This window comes from Copadichromis virginalis, linkage group LG9, assembly GCF_057382275.1.
Source record: "Copadichromis virginalis isolate Kocher_CV1m ecotype Utaka linkage group LG9, C_Virginalis_male_GT1.1, whole genome shotgun sequence".
Taxonomy (NCBI): Eukaryota; Metazoa; Chordata; class Actinopteri; order Cichliformes; family Cichlidae; genus Copadichromis; species Copadichromis virginalis.
The window spans coordinates 31,716,065-31,737,500 of NC_140626.1; the positions used below are offsets into that span (position 1 = coordinate 31,716,065).

Consider the following 21,436-nt stretch of genomic DNA (forward strand, 5'->3'; position numbering starts at 1 on the left):
ACGTGCTTTGTGTTTACGTCTTTGTGCAGAATCCGTGTTCCTGCTCTCATTCACTGCTTTAGCTGTTTGGTGGTTGTTGAAATTTTGTGAGGTTTAACCTGAGATTCTGGCATTTCGGGCAAAATACATTTATATAAAAAAATGATTCAGGATTTTAATGAATCGATATGACGTTATCCAAGAATCGATTTTAATCGATAATCAAAACCCACCCCTAGTAACTGTGTAATCATGCTTATGTACATCTGGATAATGACACAAACTAGTGTGTGGCGCTTCACTTTTTAAAAAACTAAAAGACAGAAATCAGATTATAGGATATGTGGTGTTGTTTATTTATATTGTGGTACTAATCATTCGTGATATTTAGTACTGTGTGCATACTTTATTTGAAGAGATGAGATAAAAAAAATCTCTTCCTTGCTGGTTCCATCGAACAATAAATGCTCAAGTAACTATGTAACACGTACGTAATCTGTTCAACAACACTGATGGGGAAATCAGCTGTGTTTTGCTGCCCACTTTATTTCGAATAAATTTATTGAACTTGAGGGGGTAGGGACAAATAAGTAAATACTTCTGCCTACTCCTTTTCAAACAAATAATGGAATGATATTTTGTAATGATCGTGAAGGCACATGTTTGAAATGTTTGAAATAAAAATGAACTGAACTGAACTGAATCTGGCGCGAAAACTCGCCGAGATTACACAGGTATCGAAGCTTCGACACACAGGACACATCACTAATTATCAGGCTTTATTCCAGTTTTTAAAAGAGAGTAAACATTTGGGGAGGGTTTGAGGGTCGACACTTCATACCAGTTGGTGGCGGTAACGCACCATTTTATTGTTTGCAAACCGCCAATAGAATTTAAGAAGAAGAAGCAGAAGAAGAAGAAGAAGTAGGGGAGAAGACGAAGACGAAGGGTTGTGCGTACTGTGCACTTTGCTGTGTCTTTCCGCCGTTTAAAAAAAAAAAAAAAAAAAAAGGGCACTTTTTGAAGAACCCGCATCAAAGTATTGTGGAGAAGCGTCGTGTTAAATCTAATTGATGAACGGCTTTTTGTGAGGTATGTGTTGCAGCTGCGAAGACGAACGCACGTTCTCCTGCTAGGTTACAGCTGGTAGGAAGGTGCGTTCAGTGTGTCTTTGTAATTTTAAGTTTCCATGTCAAACGAGATAAAACAGTTATTTCTGGATGCGCACTTATTTGCTGAGATTAACAATGTGTTTTTGTAAACCACGTGATGATTTAAGTCATTTAATCTTTACAGAACATGTGAGCGAGGCTAAAAGAGCAATATTTTTATGTTTAGTAAACTGACGTTTCTAAATGTTACTGCTTTTATTTCATTAGTTCTGACGAGGACAGCTGAATGATGTTGTTGGTGAGCTTGGATTAAATCATCTCTAAACAAAGAACTTGTCCTCGTGGTGACTGACTTGGGGAGTGGAGGTCAGTGAGCCCATTGTCTCTGCTGGTCCGACTCCAACTACAAAGCCGGCCCGCTCGCCCCCTCCTGAGTCTGAGAGGAGATCCAGAGTAAGTCAGTTATAACTACACTGGTTGCTTAACTTCATCATTTTCTACAGGGTCTCTCTCTCTTAGCTCACTTTGGTTTGATTTCTGCCTTCTGTTTAGCCTCTGTTTGTCTGCCTCAGGAACTTAATGTTTTATCATTTGAGTTACACTCTTTGTTTCTCTTCATATGAAGGTGATGTCTGTGGAGTGATCATGACTTCATTAATAATCCTCTGTTTTCCTTTTCCACTTCTCTTTCATATTCTTTCTGTTCTTGTGTAAGCTGCTAACTCTTGTGATGGACATTTCTTTATTTTATGTGTTGATCATATGTTTTGACAAAATGACTTTAGTAATATCTATAGTACATTTTGTGCGACTTTGTTCTACATATAGGAAAACATCAAATATGTTATTCCACACACAGATGGGTATTGTGAGTGAGTTGGACTGACACTCCCAGGCACCATGAGACATTAGGCAGATAGTGAGACTCCTTATCTCCAGGGAGGAGGTGTTGAGATGAAAATATTTGAAGTGCCTCAATTCTATGCTGTATATTAACTAAAATGCCATATAACCATATAGTGCAGTATTAAGTGGACATGGTCATGAAAAATAAAGGCATTAGACTACGTGTCCTTGGGGGGTAGAATGCTGTAGACTCTCACCCACGCTTGCCTGTGAAAAAGTAGATAACAGGGGACCATCTTCTAGTGGAGATGCATTATAACTCACCTATTGGCGCCTGTCAAGCCTTTGAGTTGCCGAGCAGCTGAATAGGGGAATAATGTTGACGCGCCCGCAGTTCAAAACGTATGTCAAAGTTCCAGATTGCAAGCTTCTTTATTTGTTATCAAATCCTTAAAATCCGTAGAAAAACAGTGATCAAAAAACATTCTAAGCTTGAGCGGTCAGCAAAAGTCGACTTCTCCCATCACCCACTCATTCACAAAAATTCCCTCGGGATGTGAACAGGTGATATAGCAATCACTATTACCGGCACCACGTGACCCAAAGCTACGCCTATCCATAACATTCCGGCCCCTAATTATTACATTCTTACAGTAATAATTACACATCCAACACCATAACTCACAACACACACTTCATCACATCACAGACACACTTCATCACATCACAGACACCCAGTGAGACAACGTAACATACTCAAAAGTCCACCAAAGTTATTTTCTCATTTCTTCTCTTCTTTTCTTCTGTCTGCACACGGTCAGTCATTCATAGGCCAGAGGTTACCAGCACTTAGCCTAAATATAGTCAGTCTGTGATGTACATCTCATAACATTAAAGTCAATTCAAAGTTAGTTATGTCACTCTGTGTCAAAAATGTCATGGGTCAGAGGCCTCCTGAAGAAGGCATATCTTTGTGACGGGTCTGCACACATGGCTGGTTGGGGTCTTAATCCAGACCTGACGCACAAGCCCCTTTTCATCTGGTGCAGCTCCGGTGACTCTCCCAATGATCCATGAACCACGAGGTGCAGAATCATCCACTATAAGGACCACATCTCCAGGAACAAAGTTGCATTTAATCCTTCCCCATTTCTGGCGCTGCTGAAGTTGTGGCAAGTACTCTTTAGTCCATCTGTTCCAAAACAGGTCAGATATATATTGAACTTGCCTCCATCGTTTACGTGCGTAGAACAGGCGGAACAGGCCAGGTGGTAAAGACGGGTTGGACTTGAGAAGGAGATGCTTTGGTGTTAATGCTTCCAAATAATTTGGATCAGTGGATTCCAGCGTAATGGGTCTACTGTTGAGGATTGACTCCACTTCACAAAGAGCAGTTTGGAGCCCTTCCTCGTCCAATGTCTTGAACCTCAAAATCCAACCCATCACCCTGATGAGACGAGTCCAGTATGAGGCACGATGGATTAAAAGGGTCAGAGGATGATCATCATCGTGTGCTTGTAAGACCTCGATGGCAGCAGACACCTTAACTTCAGGATCTTCATGTGGAAGTTCTTGCAAGTTTTCTGGGTTCACAGGCCAATTGTTCTCTGGCTGTGTAAGAAATGCAGGACCAGATATCCATTCAGTGTCACGTAAAAAGGTCTCTGCCTTCATACCTCTGGAGGCAAGGTCCGCAGGGTTATGTGTGGTGTTCACATACCTCCATTGGGAGGCACTAGAAGCCTTGAGGATTTCTGACACTCTGTTCGCCACAAAAACACGGAACCTGGAAGTCTCATTGTTTATATATTTCAACACTGCGGTGCTGTCCGTCCAAAAGACAGTTTAGGAGAGGTAGTCTCAACTCCCTCCTCCACATTCTATCCATGCAAACTGCTACCACTGCTGCCGTCAATTCCATGCGAGGGATTGTGACTGGTTTTAAAGGTGCCACCCTGGATTTTCCCATTATGAAGGAACTGTGCATCTGTGAGCGACTGTTGTACAGCAACAGGTAGGTAACGGCCCCATAGCCCTTCTCACTCACTCGCATCTGCAAAGTGGTGCAACTGAGCAGTGGTCGTCTGTCCAAAATCAGAAGGTTTTAAACATCGTCCCGTGCTGATGTTGTTCAACAGATGCAATTCTTCTACCCAGCTTTTCCACTCTTGAGCAACTGCTGATGGTATAGCATCATCCCATCCTATCCCCCTCTGGCACAGATCTTGAAGGATTCTCTTGGCTGTGAAGATAACAGGAGCAAGGAACCCCAGAGGGTCATAGAAGGAGCTTACTGTGGATAGGATCGCTCTCCCAGTCAATGGTCTGTTTGGGATGGATATGCAGAACTTATATGCATCTGACTGCAGGCACCACTTCACTCCCAATGCCCGCTCAATAGGTAAAAGGTCACAATCCAGGTCTAGGTCCTTAACTTCATTTGCTCTTTCCTCCTCAGGTATAACTGCCAAAACGCTGCGGCTATTGCTGATCCACTTTGTTAAGTGGAAACCACCCTTGGTGCAAATGTCTCTGAGGTCTGAGTAAAGATTGATGGCTTCTTCTTCAGAGCATATTGAAGCAAGGCAGTCATCCACATAAAAACTATACAGAATGGTGTCAGTCACCTGCTGGCTGAAGTATGCTTTGTTGTCCTCTGCGCATTTCCGCAGGGCGTAGTTAGCAAAGCTCAGAGAGGACGTTGCCCCAAACAAATGAACACCCATCCTGTACTCCTGCATGCTCTGATTGTAATCACCACCGGGCCACCAAAGAAACCTCAAAAGGTCAGCATCTTCCTCTGGCACATGCACCTGGTGAAACATAGCCTCGATGTCAGACATCAAAACAATAGGCTCTTTTCTGAACCTCGTCAGTACGCCAACCAAACAGTTTGTTAAGTCAGGACCACTCAGGAGCTGCGCATTAAGAGAGACGCCCTGGAATGATGCTGCACAGTCAAAGACGACCCGCATCTTCCCCTTGGTAGGATGGTAAACCCCATGGTGAGGGATATACCAAAGCTTCCAATCACTGCGCTCTAATTCTGCGACTGGCACTCTCTTTGCATATCCTTTAGATATGAGATCTGTCATGAAGGCAGTGTAGTCTTTGTGAAAGTCTTTATCTCTGATTAACCTTTTCTTCAAACCTAAGGCTCGTTGCTCAGCGATTGCACGGTTGTCAGGCATTCTTATGTCTCGGTCTTTCAGTGGCAGGGCAATGCTGTAGTGCCAATCCCCCAAAGTCACCGACTTGCTGGCCAATTCCAGGAACTTCAAGTCTTCCTTTGACAGCCCCATCTGTTCATCATCGCTGCTCTCTGGAAAGTCCATCTTGGAACTGCTGTTTCCATAGCTTGTCCAGGTTGACAGCAGAAACTCTGTTGGCAGTAACTGTTGCCAAACATCCTGGCCTTCCACAGCATTCTCGATTAAGTGGCCCATTCACTGTCCAGCCAAGGACAGTCCTAATGGCAAAAGGTCCATCACCTACACTCCGGATGACCTCCAAAGGTTCTAGAGCTCTGGGCATATTCATGCCAATCAAAAGCTCCACATTGGCCTTAATTTCTGGCAAATGAACATGCTTCAAATGTGGCCAGTCATCCAGGTCCTGTTGATTTGGGATGTTACCAATATCTACAGGCATTTTATGCTGAGTGAAGAGGTTAGGCATATCACAGTACATGTCACTGTCCAATCCAGCAACTTCAAGTTCAGGTACAATGAAACTGTCCACCACTTTCTCCTGTCCCATGGTGCGCAGGAGAATCTTTGTCCTCCTCCCAGAAAAATTCAGCTTGTCCATAAGACCCACTGTACAAAAGGATGCTGAACTCCCTTGGTCCAGAAAGGCATACGTTTCCACTATTCTTTGACCTCTCTTTGATTTTACTTTAACTGGCACAATGGCAAGCTTACAGTCCTGTTCACCGGCCCCAGTAAGACCACTAGTCTGGATCGTAACAGGAATGTTATCTGCCTCATTATTAGGTTTGACTTCATTCTTCTCTTTGTGGTGGATATGGAGTATACTTGCATGTCAGAGACCACAGATTTTACATGAAAGGCGTTTTCTGCATTCTTTGTTTATGTGCCCAGTATACAAACAGCCAAAACAGATGCTATTCTTTTTAAGAAAAGAAATCTTCTTATTATGAGGTTTCTTATCAAGCAGAGCACATGACTCCAGTGTGTGTCTGCCTTTGCAGAAAAAAACAAGCCTTCACAGTGCTGTGACGATCTTGAGCCCCTGTCTGATTCTGTCTCTCAACATCAGAGACTGTTGTGGCAAAGCTACTTCCTTTAGCTCTTAGATGTGGAGAACGTTTCCCTCCATTGCTGCCCTTGGCTGTTAGATGTGTTGCTGGAATGTCACATAGATTTCCAAAGACAGGATCTGTTGCAATTTTAACTTGACGCTCAAGGAAGGAAACAATGTCAATGAATGCGGCTCTGCGATGTTGCCTCTCCTGAATGTCACATGGTACTGTTCGCCATTTGTCTTTTAACTTATATGGCAGTCTTCTAATCACAGCAAGCATATTGGCAGGTGTATTTAATTCAGAGAGATCATTAATCTCTTCCATTGCATTGCAGCATCCACGTAAGAACAAACAATATGCCTGAAGAGCTTTTCCATCTTCCGATCTAATCAGTGACCATGAGTGAACTTTGTTCAAACAAGCAGATGCAATCACATGTCCATTCCCAAAGTGCTCATACAGCAGAGTCTTTGCCTTTACATATCCAGCACTTCCAGACATATGTTGACAGCTTTTAACAAGTTCATTGGGCTGCCCCTTGGTGTACTTTGCCAGATAATGCAGGCAGTCGCCAGCATCGCCAGTCTTTGCTTCTATGACCTGTTCAAACGAGCGCATAAAAGCCTGAAAATGTAAAGGGTCACCATCAAAGGTTTGAATCTCCCTTTTGGGCAGTGAAGAAAGACTTTGCTGATGGACCAACATACAAGTTAATTCATTTTGTTTTTCCATAATGGCCAACAGATTTTCATTGGCTACTGGATGAGCAGCTTGTGGCTTAGGCAAAGGTGGAATTGATCCAAAAGCGTCAGAAGGCCCATAAGAGCTGGTGCAGGCCTTTCCCTTTTCATATTCTGTTGCACTGTTTTTACTTGAAGCTCTGCATTCCCAGTGATTGCATTTCCTTTTGTAAGCGTCTGTGGAACAAAAGTCTCTGCATCCGCATTAAGAATTTCAAGGCCGTTTTCCCTTTGTTTTAAAATATGATTCCATTCCATTAGATTTCCGTGAAGTGACGCTCCGCATAGTGGATCCAGTTCTTAGCACGTTCACCTTTGCAACAGTTGCAGCTATATCTGCTTCAAGCTGAAGTTGTTCTTTCTCCTCAGTTCCTCTTGTTCTTCAAGAGAGTGTTTTTCTTTCAGCACATGTTGATGTGCGAGCAAGGCGGCCATTTCAGCTTCTGCCCTGAGACGTGCAGATGAAGTAGATGATACTCTTGAGCTTGACCTACTGCCTTTATTTGACACACTGTCGGATGGCGACACTTTATCATTAACATCATTCTGGGGATTAAGAGATGATTGAGGTTCTTTTCAGAATAGAATAGAATAGCCTTTATTGTCATTATACAGAGTACAACAAAATTGGAGTGCCACTCCCTTGGTGCAAGTTTCAATAATAAATATAAATGTAAAATATAAAAAGTACGAAAAAAAAACCAATCGTAAGTACTCAAACAATAGTATGTACAATATATACAGGATAGCAGCATTAATATAATGACAGCATGAATAGCAGCATAATATAATGACAGTGACTGTATGGAATAGCTAAGGTTCAATTGTTTTTGTGCTTATTTACTACGGTGATAGCTCTGGGAAAGAAGCTATCCCTGAATCTGTTTGTCCTGGTTTTATGTGACCTGTACCGTCGGCCTGACGGTAATAGTTCAAACAGTTGGTTGCTGGGGTGAGAGTGGTCCTTGATGATATTGCCAGCTCTGCTGAGGTAGCGAGAGTTTGCAGTGACCTCCAGGCTGGGCAGAGAGCAGCCAGTGATCTTCTGGGCTGTGTTGATGACCCTCTGCAGTACTTTCCTGTCCGCAGCTGAGCATCCTGCATACCATGATGTTATGCCGTACGTTAGGACGCTCTCTATGGTGGCTCTGTAAAATGTCACCAGCAGCCTCTCCTCCAGGTTGTTCCTCCTGAGCACTTTCAGATAGTGGAGACGCTGCTGGGCCTTTTTAACCACCGCTGTGGTATTTGCAGTCCAGGAGAGGTCATCAGAGATGTGCACGCCCAGAAACCTCATGGAGTGTACCCTCTCCACACAGTTCCCGTGGATGTAGAGTGGGGCCGGGTCTGCTCTGTCCTTCCTGAAGTCCAAGATAAGTTCTTTAGTTTTCGTGGTGTTCAGTTGGAGGTTGTTAACTGAACACCACTTAGTCAGTCTGTTGACCTCATCTCTGTAGTCCGACTCATCCCCCCTTGAGATGAGTCCAAGCACAGTGGTGTCATCCGCGAACTTTATGATGGTGTTTGAGAGATGGGTAGGGGAGCAGTCGGATGTGTAGAGCATAAACAAGAGGGGACTCAAAACCCATCCTTGTGGAGACCCGGTGCTGAGTGTGATGGTGCTGGTGGGGGCCGAGTCTGACAGACTGTGGTCTATTTGTCAGGAAGTCCTTGATCCAGAGGCAGATGGGGGTGGAGAGTCCCAGGTGAGACAGTTTCTGGACCAGGATCTCCGGGATGATATGATTGAATGCTGAGCTGAAGTCCAGGAAGAGCATTCTCACATAGCTTCCTTGGTGCTCCAGGTGACTCAGCGCAGTGTGGAGCGCTATGGTGATAGCGTCCTCGGTGGATCGATTTGTCCTCTAGGCAAATTGGTGGGGGTCCAGAGTGGGAGGCAGACTGGCCCTGATGTGCTGACAGACCAGTCTCTCAAAGCACTTCATCACTACAGGCGTAAGTGTAACAGGCCTGTAGTCATTTGGGCTGGCCACAGCTGTCTTCTTGGCGATGGGGATAATGGTGGAGGTTTTGAGGCAGGGCGGGATGGTGTTTGATGACAAGGAAAGGTTGAAGATTTTAGTGAAGACTCCGGTCAGTTCGTCAGCACATGCTCTGAGAACCTTTCCATGTATTCCATCAGGACCTGCCGCCTTCCTGGGATTCACTGACCTTAGAACACACCTCACTTGATGCTCCCTGAGTGTTAGTGTGCCAGTGCTGGGGGCGGGTGGAAGTGGTGTGGCAGCTGGGGGCCTGGTCGTCTCAAAGCGGGCGAAGAAACGGTTTAGATCCTCAGCCAGCGAGGCATCAGTCCTAGATGTCGCCTGGTTATTGCTTCTGTAGTTGGTAATGTGATTGATCCCCTGCCACATTTTTCTGGGGTCGTTGTCAGCAAAGTGATCTTCAATCCTCCTCCTATAGGCAGCCTTAGCTTTTCTGATTCCTCTACTCCTGTCTGCCCTGGCCGCCCTATATGCAGCCCTGTCCCCTGACTTGAAGGCAGTGTTGCGGCTTTTTAGGAGGGATTGCACTTTGCTATTCATCCAGGGTTTTTGATTTGGAAACACCCTGACCCTTTTGTTGACGGTGACATTGTCAACACAGTTCCTGATGTACGAGAGTACAGTGTCCGTGTACTCCTGGAGGTTGTGGCTGCAGAATAAATCCCATACAGTTGTTGAGAAGCAGTCCTGCAGTTGAGAAAGGGCTCCTTCAGGCCAGGTTTTTATTGTCTTTGTCTGGGGCTTTATTTTTCTCAGCAGGGGGGTGTAGGTGGGGGTGAGGGACATGCAGAGGTGGTCAGATCCAGCCAGGTGGGGGAGGGGTGTCGCTCTGAAAGCATGCCTGATGTTTGAATAGAGATTGAAAATGTGACGTCATTCAGGGGTAAAACCGTAAAGAATTCTGGGAACTCGTGGCAAGAGGTACTAGCGCACGCAGGCTTTCAATTGAAATCGGTTATACAGCGATAAAAAGAAACACAAAAAATGGCAAGAAGCTGTTGTATTATTAACTGCAATAGCCGGTCGCATGACAGCCACGGGAAGCCGACGGGTAAAGAGATCGGTTGTTATCGGATTACGTCGTTGAAGAGAAATTGTTCGAGCCATGTTTCCGAAGTAACAAAGAGGCGACTGGATTGCAGCCATTCAAAGACCAAATATAACGTCCCAGAACACTCCAGCTCACAGGTTAGTCTGCTCCAAGCATTTCCACAAAGGTCAGTCTGCTGTTGTAGTTAATGCGTCATTTTTCTTAACATAATTAGTGATATAGGTTACAAGCAAGTCTGGCGCTGAACAGAAATTATCGCGCTATGCTCCTTTGTTTATTGTGCATAAATAGTGAATTGTCCTGACACAATATTGCGTTTCGCTTCTGTTATTACCATGGTACATTGACAAAAACATATACTTTTATTCACAGGATAAAACAGTTGTTTTGTATCACTAATTGCCCAGTACGATTACAGCATACAATATTTGTCACTGCTACATTTCTGTGATGCGTACCAGAAATTATTTCCACTACTAATTAATTATTGTTGAGCTCAAAGGTCCTATTAATAAACTGTTAACGAATGTGTATTTATGAAGACGATTTGTAAGACTGGTAAACTTATGATACGTACGATGGTCTTTCGTTCTACACGGTGCATTTCAAGGTCCTGCACCCATCCGTCGGTAAACTGTACCTGGGCTTGTTGCAGTGACCTGAAGTTACCGTATTTTCACGACCATAAGGCGCACTTAAAAGTCTTAGATTTTCTTCAAAAAGTGCGGCGCGCCCTATAGCGCGGTGCGCCCTATGTGTTGTAAGGAGGACGTAGTAGAGAACACCATGAGAACGTTAAAGGGTGAAGTGTGGGCGTTGATCGTATATACCGGGACAATCGCACATACCTGTATAAAAGAACAGGTATGTGCATTATGCAGGACATCGTTGTTTTAACAACCCTGAAAATGGCAAAGAGACACGCTTACGAAGCACAGTTTAAACTGAAGGCAATCAGCTACGCGGAGGAACATGGAAATCGAGCAGCGGCGAGAGAATTTAAGATTAACGAATCGATGGTTCGCAAATGGAGGAAGCTGGAAAACAAGCTCCGGCAGGTCAAGAAAACGCAGCTGAGTTTCCGCGGACATAAGGCGAGGTGGCCCGAGTTGGAGGAAAGACTCGAGCGGTGGATCATCGAGCAAAGAGCGAGCGGGAGAAGCGTTTCGACGGTCACCATTCGGCTAAAAGCAGTTTCACTAGCTGAAGAGATGAACATTGAACATTTCCAAGGAGGTCCGTCTTGGTGCTTTCGTTTTATGAAACGGTGCCATTTTTCCATCCGGACCAGGACTACGGTAGCGCAGCAACTTCCAGCGGATTATAAGGAAAAGCTGGCCATCTTCCGCTCCTACTGCAGCAAACACATCGGCGACAAAAACATCCAGCCCAGCCACATCACAAACATGGACGAGGTCCCACTCACTTTTGACATCCCGGTGAGTCACACTGTGGAGAAGAAGGGGACCAGCACGGTAGCGATACGCACAACGGGTATGAAAAGTCTTCTTTTACTGTTGTGCTTGGCTGCCATGCTAATGGACAGAAACTGCCGCCTATGGTGATTTTTAAGCGAAAGACTTTGCCTAAAGAGAAGTTTCCAGCAGGAATCATCATTAAGGCAAATGAAAAGGGCTGGATGGATGAGGAAATGATGAAAGACTGGCTGAGGGAGGTGTATGTAAGGAGACCAGGTGGTTTTTTCCACGCAGTTTCACTAAGAGTGGAAGGCGGCGCCGGGCGAGTTACGCCACAATTTGCCAATGGATTGTAGATGCTTGGGCTAACATGTCTGCTGGCACTGTTGTTCGAGCTTTCGCAAAAGCCGGCATCGTTTCCGAGGAGCCGCACGGCACGGAAAGTGACTCTGACAGTGAAGACAGTGAACCTGGCATGTTTGATGGAGATTTAGCGCAGCAGTTCAATTCAGACACAGAGGATGAGGACTTTGATGGGTTTGATTGATGATAAAAATGTGAGTACCAAACTCAGTTTTGCTCCTGCTTTATTTTTAAATACGCACACTTGTATGCTTGTGTGTTGTTGATGATGACGATTACCGGCAATAGAAATGTGAGTAAGGTACCGAATTCAGGTTTGCTCCCGCTTTATTTTTAAATACGCATACAGTACTTGTATGCGCCCTATGGTCCAGTGCGCCTTATGTGTGTGTTAAATACAGTAAGGGCACACATAACTGAGACTGCGCCTTTTAGCACAGTGCGCCTTATGGTCGTGAAAATACAGTACTAAACTTCACGAGTGTATGCACTCACTCCAAGAACCGTATAATTATAAATATGAGCATGGTGAAAGTTGGGCAGCATGCTAACGTATTTTGTCCCTCTGTGTGCTCGTAAGGGTCTAACCCTTTCACTGGTTTGATTTTTTTCCTCGTATCTTTTCTTTGACTTTTCATCAAGTCTGTCTTTGTACGGACCGGGATTGTTCTCCTTCGTTTTGTACATACCTTTTTGGGGGGCAAAGAAAAAGCAAGAATTTATTGGAACCGAAGAATGAACGTTTTGCGGTGCTGCAAATGCTTGCATTTGATGCGGTACTTGGATTGTTTTGCAATGCGCGAAAGTCACGTGGTCTGTCAATCTCTATAGACATGGTCCAAAGTGGGTTCTCCTCTCGTAGCAAAGTCCACAAACTGGGCAAATTTAGGAAGCACAGTCTTTAGGCACGCTTTGTTAAAGTCGCCGGCGACAATAAAAACCCCATCGGGGTGGGCAAGCTGTTGTTTGTTTATGGTGTAGAGCAAGAGGCAAAGAGCCGTGCTAACGTTAGCATCCGGCGGTATATAAACAGCTATCACAATGACTACTCTAAACTCCCTCGGGATGTAAAAAGGTCTGTACGAGACTGCCAGAACCTCCAAATCAGGAGAACAGTGTGTGTGAATGATCCTGCTGTTACAACACCACTCGTTATGCACGTAAACACATAGCCCCCCTCCTCTGCTTTTACCTGAGTTGCTGTTTCTGTCATGCCGGTGTAGCGTGCGGCCTGCTAACTCGACTGCAGCGTCGGGAATCAGCGGGTGAAGCCACGTCTCCGTAATAAGAATAATGCTGCAGTTACGTGCAAAGCTCGTGGTGGCTATCTGTAGCTCCAATTTGTGGGTGATGGATCTGGCGTTCGATAGGAAAAGGCTCGGAAGTGCTGGCCGGTGTGGATGTTTGCGTAGCCTAGCGTCTGAGCCCGACCGGCATCCCCTCTTCTTTCTTTCCCTCCGTCGCCTTCTACGCTTGCTGGGCGGGCAGACCATCCACGGTGACCCCGGCGGTCTCGCTATCTCCTCCAGGATGTTTTGTGTTCGCTGATAGTCGCCAGAAACAGACAAACTATATTTAAAACCTAGGTCAATTAGGTTCTGGCGACTGTAAGAGATGGCGGCGTTGCAAACATTAAAAAATATCCACATTAAAAGTAAAAATGAGCACCAAACTGGAGAGCTGCACCCGTGCGCGCCGCCATCTTGATTTTCCAATGTGTTCTCGCACCTCCACTTCTCCTCCCAGGGAAGTTTCCTGTGACTGTGCTTTGTCAGATGATGGCCTCCCCGAACGTTTCAGAAAGCCATATCTTAACATCCTCCATAAACCCTTTATTGTATTTAGCGATGCTTGAGAACCATGTATTTTGTTTATCTTTCTCATCAAATGAGATTAGAGAAAGTAAAGATTCATGCAATGCACTGGCATCCTTAAACAGGTGTGTTAACTCATCAAACTGTTTTTTGACTTGTGAATGATTTTTATCACCTTTCATTAGCTCTTTAAGTGCCATAATAACACTTTTTATTTTGCTTACATGCCTTTTCCGATCTGTTTGGATGGTTTCAATTTTGTTTGCAAGAGCTTTCTCAGTGAGGGAAATTAATCTTTTATCCTTTTCAGTTTTTCCAACAACAGATGCAGCCTGCGATCCAGTCATTTTAAGCATTCAACATAAGCAGCATGCCAAAATCCAAAACAAAGGCAACAGCGATTCCTTCAAACTCAGTTGAATGCCTGCAGAGCCACAGCACACACACACACACCAAATCCAACAGCAAACGTAGCGGTGGGCGTGTCACGAAAACATCTTCGTATGGTCAGAATCCAAACTGCGTTCAAACAAACAACACGCAGCACAATAACACAGTTTACATACCACCGTCGTCTTCTCCTTATCTGTCAGACTAGCCGATTTTATGGGTGTAGTGGCGATGGCGTGTGGGCTCGCGTCGGCGTTTATTCAGCGCTGATTGCGGGAGGCTCCATTGCCGTCGCACGTTTTTGCTGACAAATATTGGCGACTGTCAAGCCTTTGAGTTGCCGAGCAGCTGAATAGGGGAATAATGTTGACGCGCCCGCAGTTCAAAACGTATGTCAAAGTTCCAGATTAAAAACTTCTTTGTTTGTTATCAAATCCTTAAAATCTGTAGAAAAACAGTGATCAAAAAAACATTCTAAGCTTGAGCGGTCAGCAATGGTCGACTTCCTCCATCACCCACTCATTCACAAAAATTCCCTCGGGATGTGAACAGGTGATATAGCAATCACTATTACTATTACCGGCACCACGTGACCCAAAGCTACACCTATCCACAACATCACCTGTGCATTATAATAAAAGGTTGTGGAGTATACCAGGCCCAAGCGCACACACACACACACGCAGATCCGTATTGCCAAGGACCACATTTATTGATATTTACACAGCAGACAATAGTGTGACGCATGCACCAGTTTATTGTATTTCCAGACTTGCTTTCGGCACAATTTACAGTGCACGCTACTCTGTTTTTTGTCAGACTTGAAATAGCCGAAATACCTTCACACTACGGAACTTCTATGGCTCTTCCGTTCGACAATCTCTCCGGCATTGGAACCATCATCTGTTTTCTCTTCGGTCACGCTCGGTTGACTTTTCTAGTTGGCACACTCATTTCCTCCATTACGCGCTGGCTCCATTACCCGCTGGCTGCTTCCCAAACAAACACACGTGCGGCTTGGCACGTGTGCTGTAAGTAACAAGTCACGCGACGTGACGCTGCGGCTGTGATTGGTTCGGCTCTGTGCTACTTAATTTGGATTGGCTGACCTTTTTTTTTTTTTTTTTTTTTTAAGAGGACAAGAGCGGCGAGGTCTATCGCGATAGCTTAATTTCTCTATCGAGTAAAAGTTATATCGCGATACATATCGTTATCGTTCTATCGCCCAGCTCTAAGTCAACGTCCCCGACTCGCCGTGTGACCACAAAGGGTCCTTGCCACTTGGCGAGCAACTTCGAGCTGGAAGAAGGGAGTAATACAAGCACTTTGTCTCCCGGTGAAAATTGCCTAAGTCTAGCCCCTCTGTCATACAGGCGTTGCTGACGCTGCTGAGCCTGGAGCAAATTCTCCCGTGACAACCTCCCCAAAGTGTGGAGTTTTGCTCTCAGGTCTAACACGTACTGAATCTCATTCTTGGCGGGGCTCGGACCGTCCTCCCAGCTTTCTTTAATCAGGTCGAGCACCCCACGTGGCCTCCTGCCGAACAGCAGTTCAAAGGGAGAAAATCCCGTAGAGGCCTGGGGCACCTCCCGCACTGCGAATAACAGAGGGTCTAGCCAGTGATCCCAATTGCGTTCATCCTCGTTAATGAACTTACGAATCATGGACTTTAAGGTCTTATTCAGCCGCTCCACCAGGCCGTCCTTCTGAGGGTGGTAGACGCTGGTCCGAATAGATTTAATGCCCAGTAATTCGTATAGTTCCCGCAGTGTACGAGACATAAACGACGTGCCCTGGTCAGTCAGTATCTCTTTCGGGATTCCGACTCGGGAGATGACCTGAAACAGTGCCTGCGCCACACTCTTTGCAGAGATGGTGCGCAGCGGGACTGCTTCCGGGTACCGCGTTGCATAATCCACCAGGACTAACACAAAGCGGTAGCCGCGTGCACTCCGGTGAAACGGCCCGATGAGGTCCATGCCAATGCGCTCGAATGGGACCTCTATGAGTGGAAGCGAACGCAAAGGCGCTTTTGGTATGGCCGGCAGATTAACAAGTTGGCAGTCCGGGCAGGACGCGCACCAGCGGCGCACATCCGCTCGGATGCCCGGCCAATAAAATCGGGCCGTTATTCGCTCCAGAGTTTTTTCGTATCCCATATGCCCTGCCATGGGGTTATAATGAGCCGCCTGGAAAATCGTTTCCCGGCGGCCCTGCGGCACCAACAGCTGGGTGTGCATCACCTCCGTGCGAGCGTCACGACTCACTCGGTATAACCTATCTTTCGACAAAATGAAGCGTGGGTAGGTCCGCACGGCTTCAGGGCGCACCACGTGACCATCAATCTCAATCACTTGGTCAAAGGCTGAGCGTAGGGTATCGTCACGAGACTGCTCCAGTGGGAAATCACCCGTGGGGGGAACTTCCGGAGCCGGCGGGACTACCTGTGAAGGACTCGCCGTCTCCCCCTCCCCAGAGTCAGTGTCGGACAACCCCGCGTCACCACTGAGCGCCGCGCAGACACTACATGCTACTAGCGGTCGTGACCGCACCCCCGCGTACTGTCCCAACAGATGACAAAACCCCGGCCAATTTGTGCCCAGAATTAGGGGATGCGACAGGCGCGGGCTAACCGCAGCCGTTATTCTATGCGTTTTACCCTTATACTTCAATAACAGCGGCACTATGGGATACCTGTGAACATCACCATGCACACACCTCACCTCCACCCATTCTGCCTCCAGCAATGCCCCGGGGCGAACCAAACTTTGGTGCACGAGGGTCTGCGTGCAGCCTGTGTCCACCAAAGCATGGCGTATACCCCCTCGAGTCCTTACCGGAATGCTGTATGTCCCTCCCGGACCGGGAGAGGGCGCTGGAGCACCGGCAACGCGGAACACCTGCCCCACCTCCATCAGAGGACAGTCCCTCCTCAGGTGTCCTGGCTGTCCGCACTTCCAGCACTCCTGCCCCGGCGTCTGTGCTGCTCTCCGTGGCTCAGGGGCAGCGCTGCTTAGGTCCGGTCCCTGGGAAGGCACAAACGCAGCAAAAGGATTAGTAGGGCTCAACGCCAGCGTCCGCTCTGCCTGCCCTGGCACAGGCATCCGGCGCCTCGGTGCCGGCACCGGGGCTTGTCTGTTCGGCCTCCGGCCGCTGTCCCGGGGCTCCCCCGCTCTAGCGGCAAGGTGGTCCTCCGCCAACGTCACCGCCACCTCCAGACTCGCGGGACGGTGACACCTGACCCATCTCGCCGTCTCTGCAGGCAGCCCCTCCACAAACTGCTCCAGCACCACTTTGCCCACCAGCAGCGTCTCGCCTTCTGACGATCCCGGCTGCAGCCAGCCTACGGCCGCGTCATGCAGCTTCCGGGCCCAAGCAAACGGCCGATCCGCCACGGCCAGCCGACAGGCCCGGAATCGCCGGCGATGATCTTCAGCGGTGAGCCCCAACCTGTCCACCACCGCCCGGCTCACGTCCTGGAAGCTGCCCCTCGAAGCCGGCGGCAGACCCAGGGCCGCCGTCTGAGCCTCCCCTGACAACAGAGGCAGCAAACGCGGAGCCCACTCCGCCTGCGGCCACTGGCAGGCCTCCGCCGTGGCATGAAAAGTCTCCAGAAAAACCTGGGGGTCGTCCCCGTCCCCCATCCGGGGCACCGCCACCGACAGCGGTGGGGGCTTCGGCGGGTCGTGCCTGGTCGTGGCTCATCTTTGCCATCTCCGCCAGCATCTGCGCCAAATACTGCAAAGGCTGGGCGGGCGGCGCAGCCTGCGGGTCGGACATCCCCACACCGGCAGGCTCCTGGGTTTCGGCACCACTTGTGGAGTATACCAGGCCCAAGCACACACACACGCAGATCCGTATTGCCAAGAACCACATTTATTGATATTTACACAGCAGACAATATGACGCACAGACTGACAGCTCTCGATCCCAGCTGATGTGTGTCTCTTTTCCCTTAGCGCTCCTCCACTCCTCTCCGCCTCACTATATAAAGGGAAGGAAAACCACCATCAGTCCAAAATCGCCATCAGCTGTTCTTACCAGCACCGCCCCGTCGAGCTCACTGCACCACTCCTCCCCTGCAGCCGCGCCCCGGACCACACCTCCACCACAAAGGTGTTGATTGCAGCTGACAGTGTCTGCAGACTTTGATAACTGTGTGTCACCCTCGTGGTTAATCAGAGGGAAATCTGAGTCAGTGTGGATTTGGTTGTACAGCTCTCACACATACAACCTGAACTGCACATTGTAAGTGTGATGTTCTTCAAATTTGAACAAAGTAAAAACTAAAAAACTTTGAAGTCACACAAGCCAAAATTTTATTCACAATCTTGAACTTTTACTACTTTTATCCCCAAAATGAGCTCACTTCGAATGTTTACCACAGCATAGCGTCCCCAGGCACCTGAGACGTTTGGCAGATGGTGAAACTGTTTATCTTTGTGAGGTAAGAGGGGGCACTTGTGGATGAGCTGAAGGTATAGACCTGATGTCACTGTTTGGGTTCTTTGTCATTACAGGAGAAAGAAGTGAAAGCAGGCCGAAACCTCAGCACATGGATGACATCAACCAAAAACATCCAGCACCAGAAAGTAAAGATGAGCCAGCGGCGATCCCTGTGGAAAAGACTTTTCCTGCTATGAAGCAGCCCAGAAGACGCAAGCGCGCCAACGGGGAGGAGAGAAGCTTGAGCTGTGACCAGTGTGGAAAGACCTTTACTCTGATTGGTAGCTTAAAATCACATCAGCTGATCCACACCGGTGTGAAACCATTCAGCTGTGATCAGTGTGGAAAGACCTTTACTCTAAGATGCAACTTAAAATCACATCAGCTGATCCACACCGGTGTGAAACCATTCAGCTGTGATCAGTGTGGAAAGTCTTTTACTCAGATTGGTCACTTAAAAGCACATCAGCTGATCCACACAGGGGTGAAACCATTCAGCTGTGATCAATGTGGGAAGACCTTTACTCATAGATGGAGCTTAAAATTACATCAGGTCATCCACACTGAAGTTAAAGCTTTCAGCTGTGATCTGTGTGGAAAGTCTTTTACTCAGATTGGTCACTTAAAATCACATCAGCTGATCCACACAGGGGTGAAACCATTCAGCTGTGATCAATGTGGGAAGACCTTTACTCATAGAGCCAGCTTAAAAAGACATCAGCTGATCCACACCGGTGTGAAACCATTCAGCTGTGATCAGTGTGGAAAGTCTTTTACTCTAAAAACTCACTTTAACAGACATTATATGATCCATGTTGGAGGTAAATCATTTGTCTGTGATCTGTGTGGAAATTCTTTTACTGGGATTAGTAGGTTAAAAATGCATCAGCTCATCCACTCTGGAGTTAAATCATTTGTATGTGGTGACTGTGGAAAGGCTTTTACTCACATGACTGGCTTAAAATCACATCAGCGCACCCACTCTGGAGTTAAATCATTTGTATGTGGTGACTGTGGAAAAGCTTTTACTCGTATGACTTGCTTAAAATCACATCAGCGCACCCACTCTGGAGTTAAATCATTTGTATGTGGTGACTGTGGAAAGGCTTTCATCCATTACAAAAGTCTATTGAGCCATCAAAAGACCCACAAAGTGTCCTCCTGTGAGAAAAGTGGCAGACCAATGGGACATTACCCTGACAGGGTTCATTTGAACACAGTGGGAGAAACGGGGGTTCTGAACAAAAGTTCTTCTGGATGCTGCGTAAAACTTAAAAAGCTTGAGATCAGGCTTCACAGAATTCAGCTTTAATTTCCTGAGAAAGTCAGAGCTTCACTGTCTTTGTAGATCTAGTGAAAACATGAAAGGGTGCAAAAAGAGGCACTGTGGTACTGCATGATGAAGTCAGAAGTGACAGAGAAGTATGTGAGCGTGGTTCAGGACATGTTTGTGTGGTAGCAGTGACTACCACACATACTTGGGTTGAAGGTGGGGGCGGGATTACATCAATTCTGAGCCCCTTCTTCCTTTTTCAAAGAGAGGGCAATACTCAGGAAAGGATGATGACAATAGAGCTGCAAGACAGGATGGAAAGAAAAAGAGTTTAAGAGAAGATCATGAATGTTGTGAAGCGATCGAGCCGCGATTACAAAATCTTAGCTTATGGAGTTAGTTATCCCAACACAAGTTTAGCGAGTTTAACTTCACTGGCTGTGTCCACAAACAGCATGCAGAGCAAACATTACTCCCATCATCTGATCACAAGAAAAGCAAAATGTCAGAAGAGTTCACCTTCTGGGTCAAACTGTCAGACCTGTTACAGTTTATTTGGCTGTTCATTGTGAGGTAATTATCAGTGTCAGTGCTTCTGTTGCAACTCACAGGAAATGTGTTTTGAATGGGCTCTATTGTCTTACAATATTGTGTGAGTCTGTTTTGCTCCAGAAGGACACAACCGTTCCTGCAATTTTTAATGTTACAGTAAAAAAAAGTAAATTCATAAATTTGTGTCATTTTAAACAGGCAGTATGTGGAAAATTACACGTGGGTAAGAATATATTTAATGTTTTCAGTGGTCTGTTTTCTTACAGGATGTGAGTGTGTTTTGCTCCATGAAGACACAAACCTTCATTTTTTGTTATGTTGCAGTAAAAATATTTTTATTGTAAGTCATATATTTTCGTCATTTTATCCAGGCAGTATGTAAAAGATTAACTGAATCCTATGAAAAATTAAATGTAGAAAGATGTGACGTATCTTTCAGGTTTTTTTTTCTGAATAATTACACACTGCTTAAAATTAATTGCAGTATAATTATTTGTTTATTTCTTCCTCTGTAAGAAACTGACTTGCTGTCCCTTTGTTCCCGTGTACCTAAGTAATTGTGGGTAATATCTAGATGCATGCTCAATCATCCAGGTAAGGAAATCCCAGAAGTTGATTCTGTTCATCTGGACGTAGCGTTTTCAGTGGGACAAACGTTTCGTAACTCATCCCAGAGACTTCTTCAGTCTCAGCTGACTGCAGGTTTCTCCAATCTTATAAACACTTGCATAATTTTTGCATAATGAATGAACAATGGGCTGTGAGGTCAGTTCCTTGATCATTAGCATGCAAAGTGTCATGAACACTGATCACTAAATCCACTATTGGAGTGTACATTGTCCGCTCCATTCATAGCTGAATGCATCACATTTACTTCTTCACATTTTGTACCAGAAGACTTACCAGCCTTTAGAAGACAGTGGTCCCGAACCAGAAATGGTAAAGTCACTGTGTATAAGAGCAAGAATATTTTATAGGGTCTGACAATATAAATGGTACTTGATTAAATATTAACAGCAGTACTAAGTAGCAGCCTGACCATTGATTCAGATTGAATACATAATTTTCTCTGGGAGCAGGCCTGTCGTCTGGAACATGCTTTATATTTACAGCATGGAGGGCATCCGGGTGGGTCTTTATAAATTGCTTGCAAGTAGTCTTAAGATGACACTTTGCAGA

General features: G+C 46.2%; 1 protein-coding gene across 5 annotated transcripts; it reads left to right on the forward strand.

Moving 5' to 3' along the window:
- The first annotated feature begins 723 nt into the window (after positions 1–723).
- LOC146702231 (uncharacterized) lies at positions 724–20,681 on the forward strand. Of its 5 annotated transcripts, none has more exons than XM_085469003.1 (3): positions 724–1,071; positions 1,359–1,544; positions 18,507–20,681. In XM_085469003.1, exon 3 carries the CDS (start codon positions 18,542–18,544, stop codon positions 19,742–19,744), a length of 1,203 nt encoding a protein of 400 aa, XP_085325129.1. In that variant the 5' UTR covers positions 724–1,071; positions 1,359–1,544; positions 18,507–18,541; the 3' UTR covers positions 19,745–20,681. The 5 variants fall into 5 exon arrangements, with proteins under 5 accessions (XP_085325129.1, XP_085325131.1, XP_085325133.1 ...); XM_085469005.1 differs by having other exon boundaries at positions 1,069–1,133; XM_085469006.1 differs by lacking the exons at positions 724–1,071; positions 1,359–1,544 and adding exons at positions 18,111–18,234; positions 18,374–18,433.
- Positions 20,682–21,436: the final 755 nt, after the last annotated feature.

What these genes read in the sequence shown, in the direction of transcription:
- LOC146702231 (XM_085469003.1), top strand. Translation starts at nt 18,542, where the DNA reads ATGGATGACATCAACCAAAAACATCCAGCACCAGAAAGTAAAGATGAG.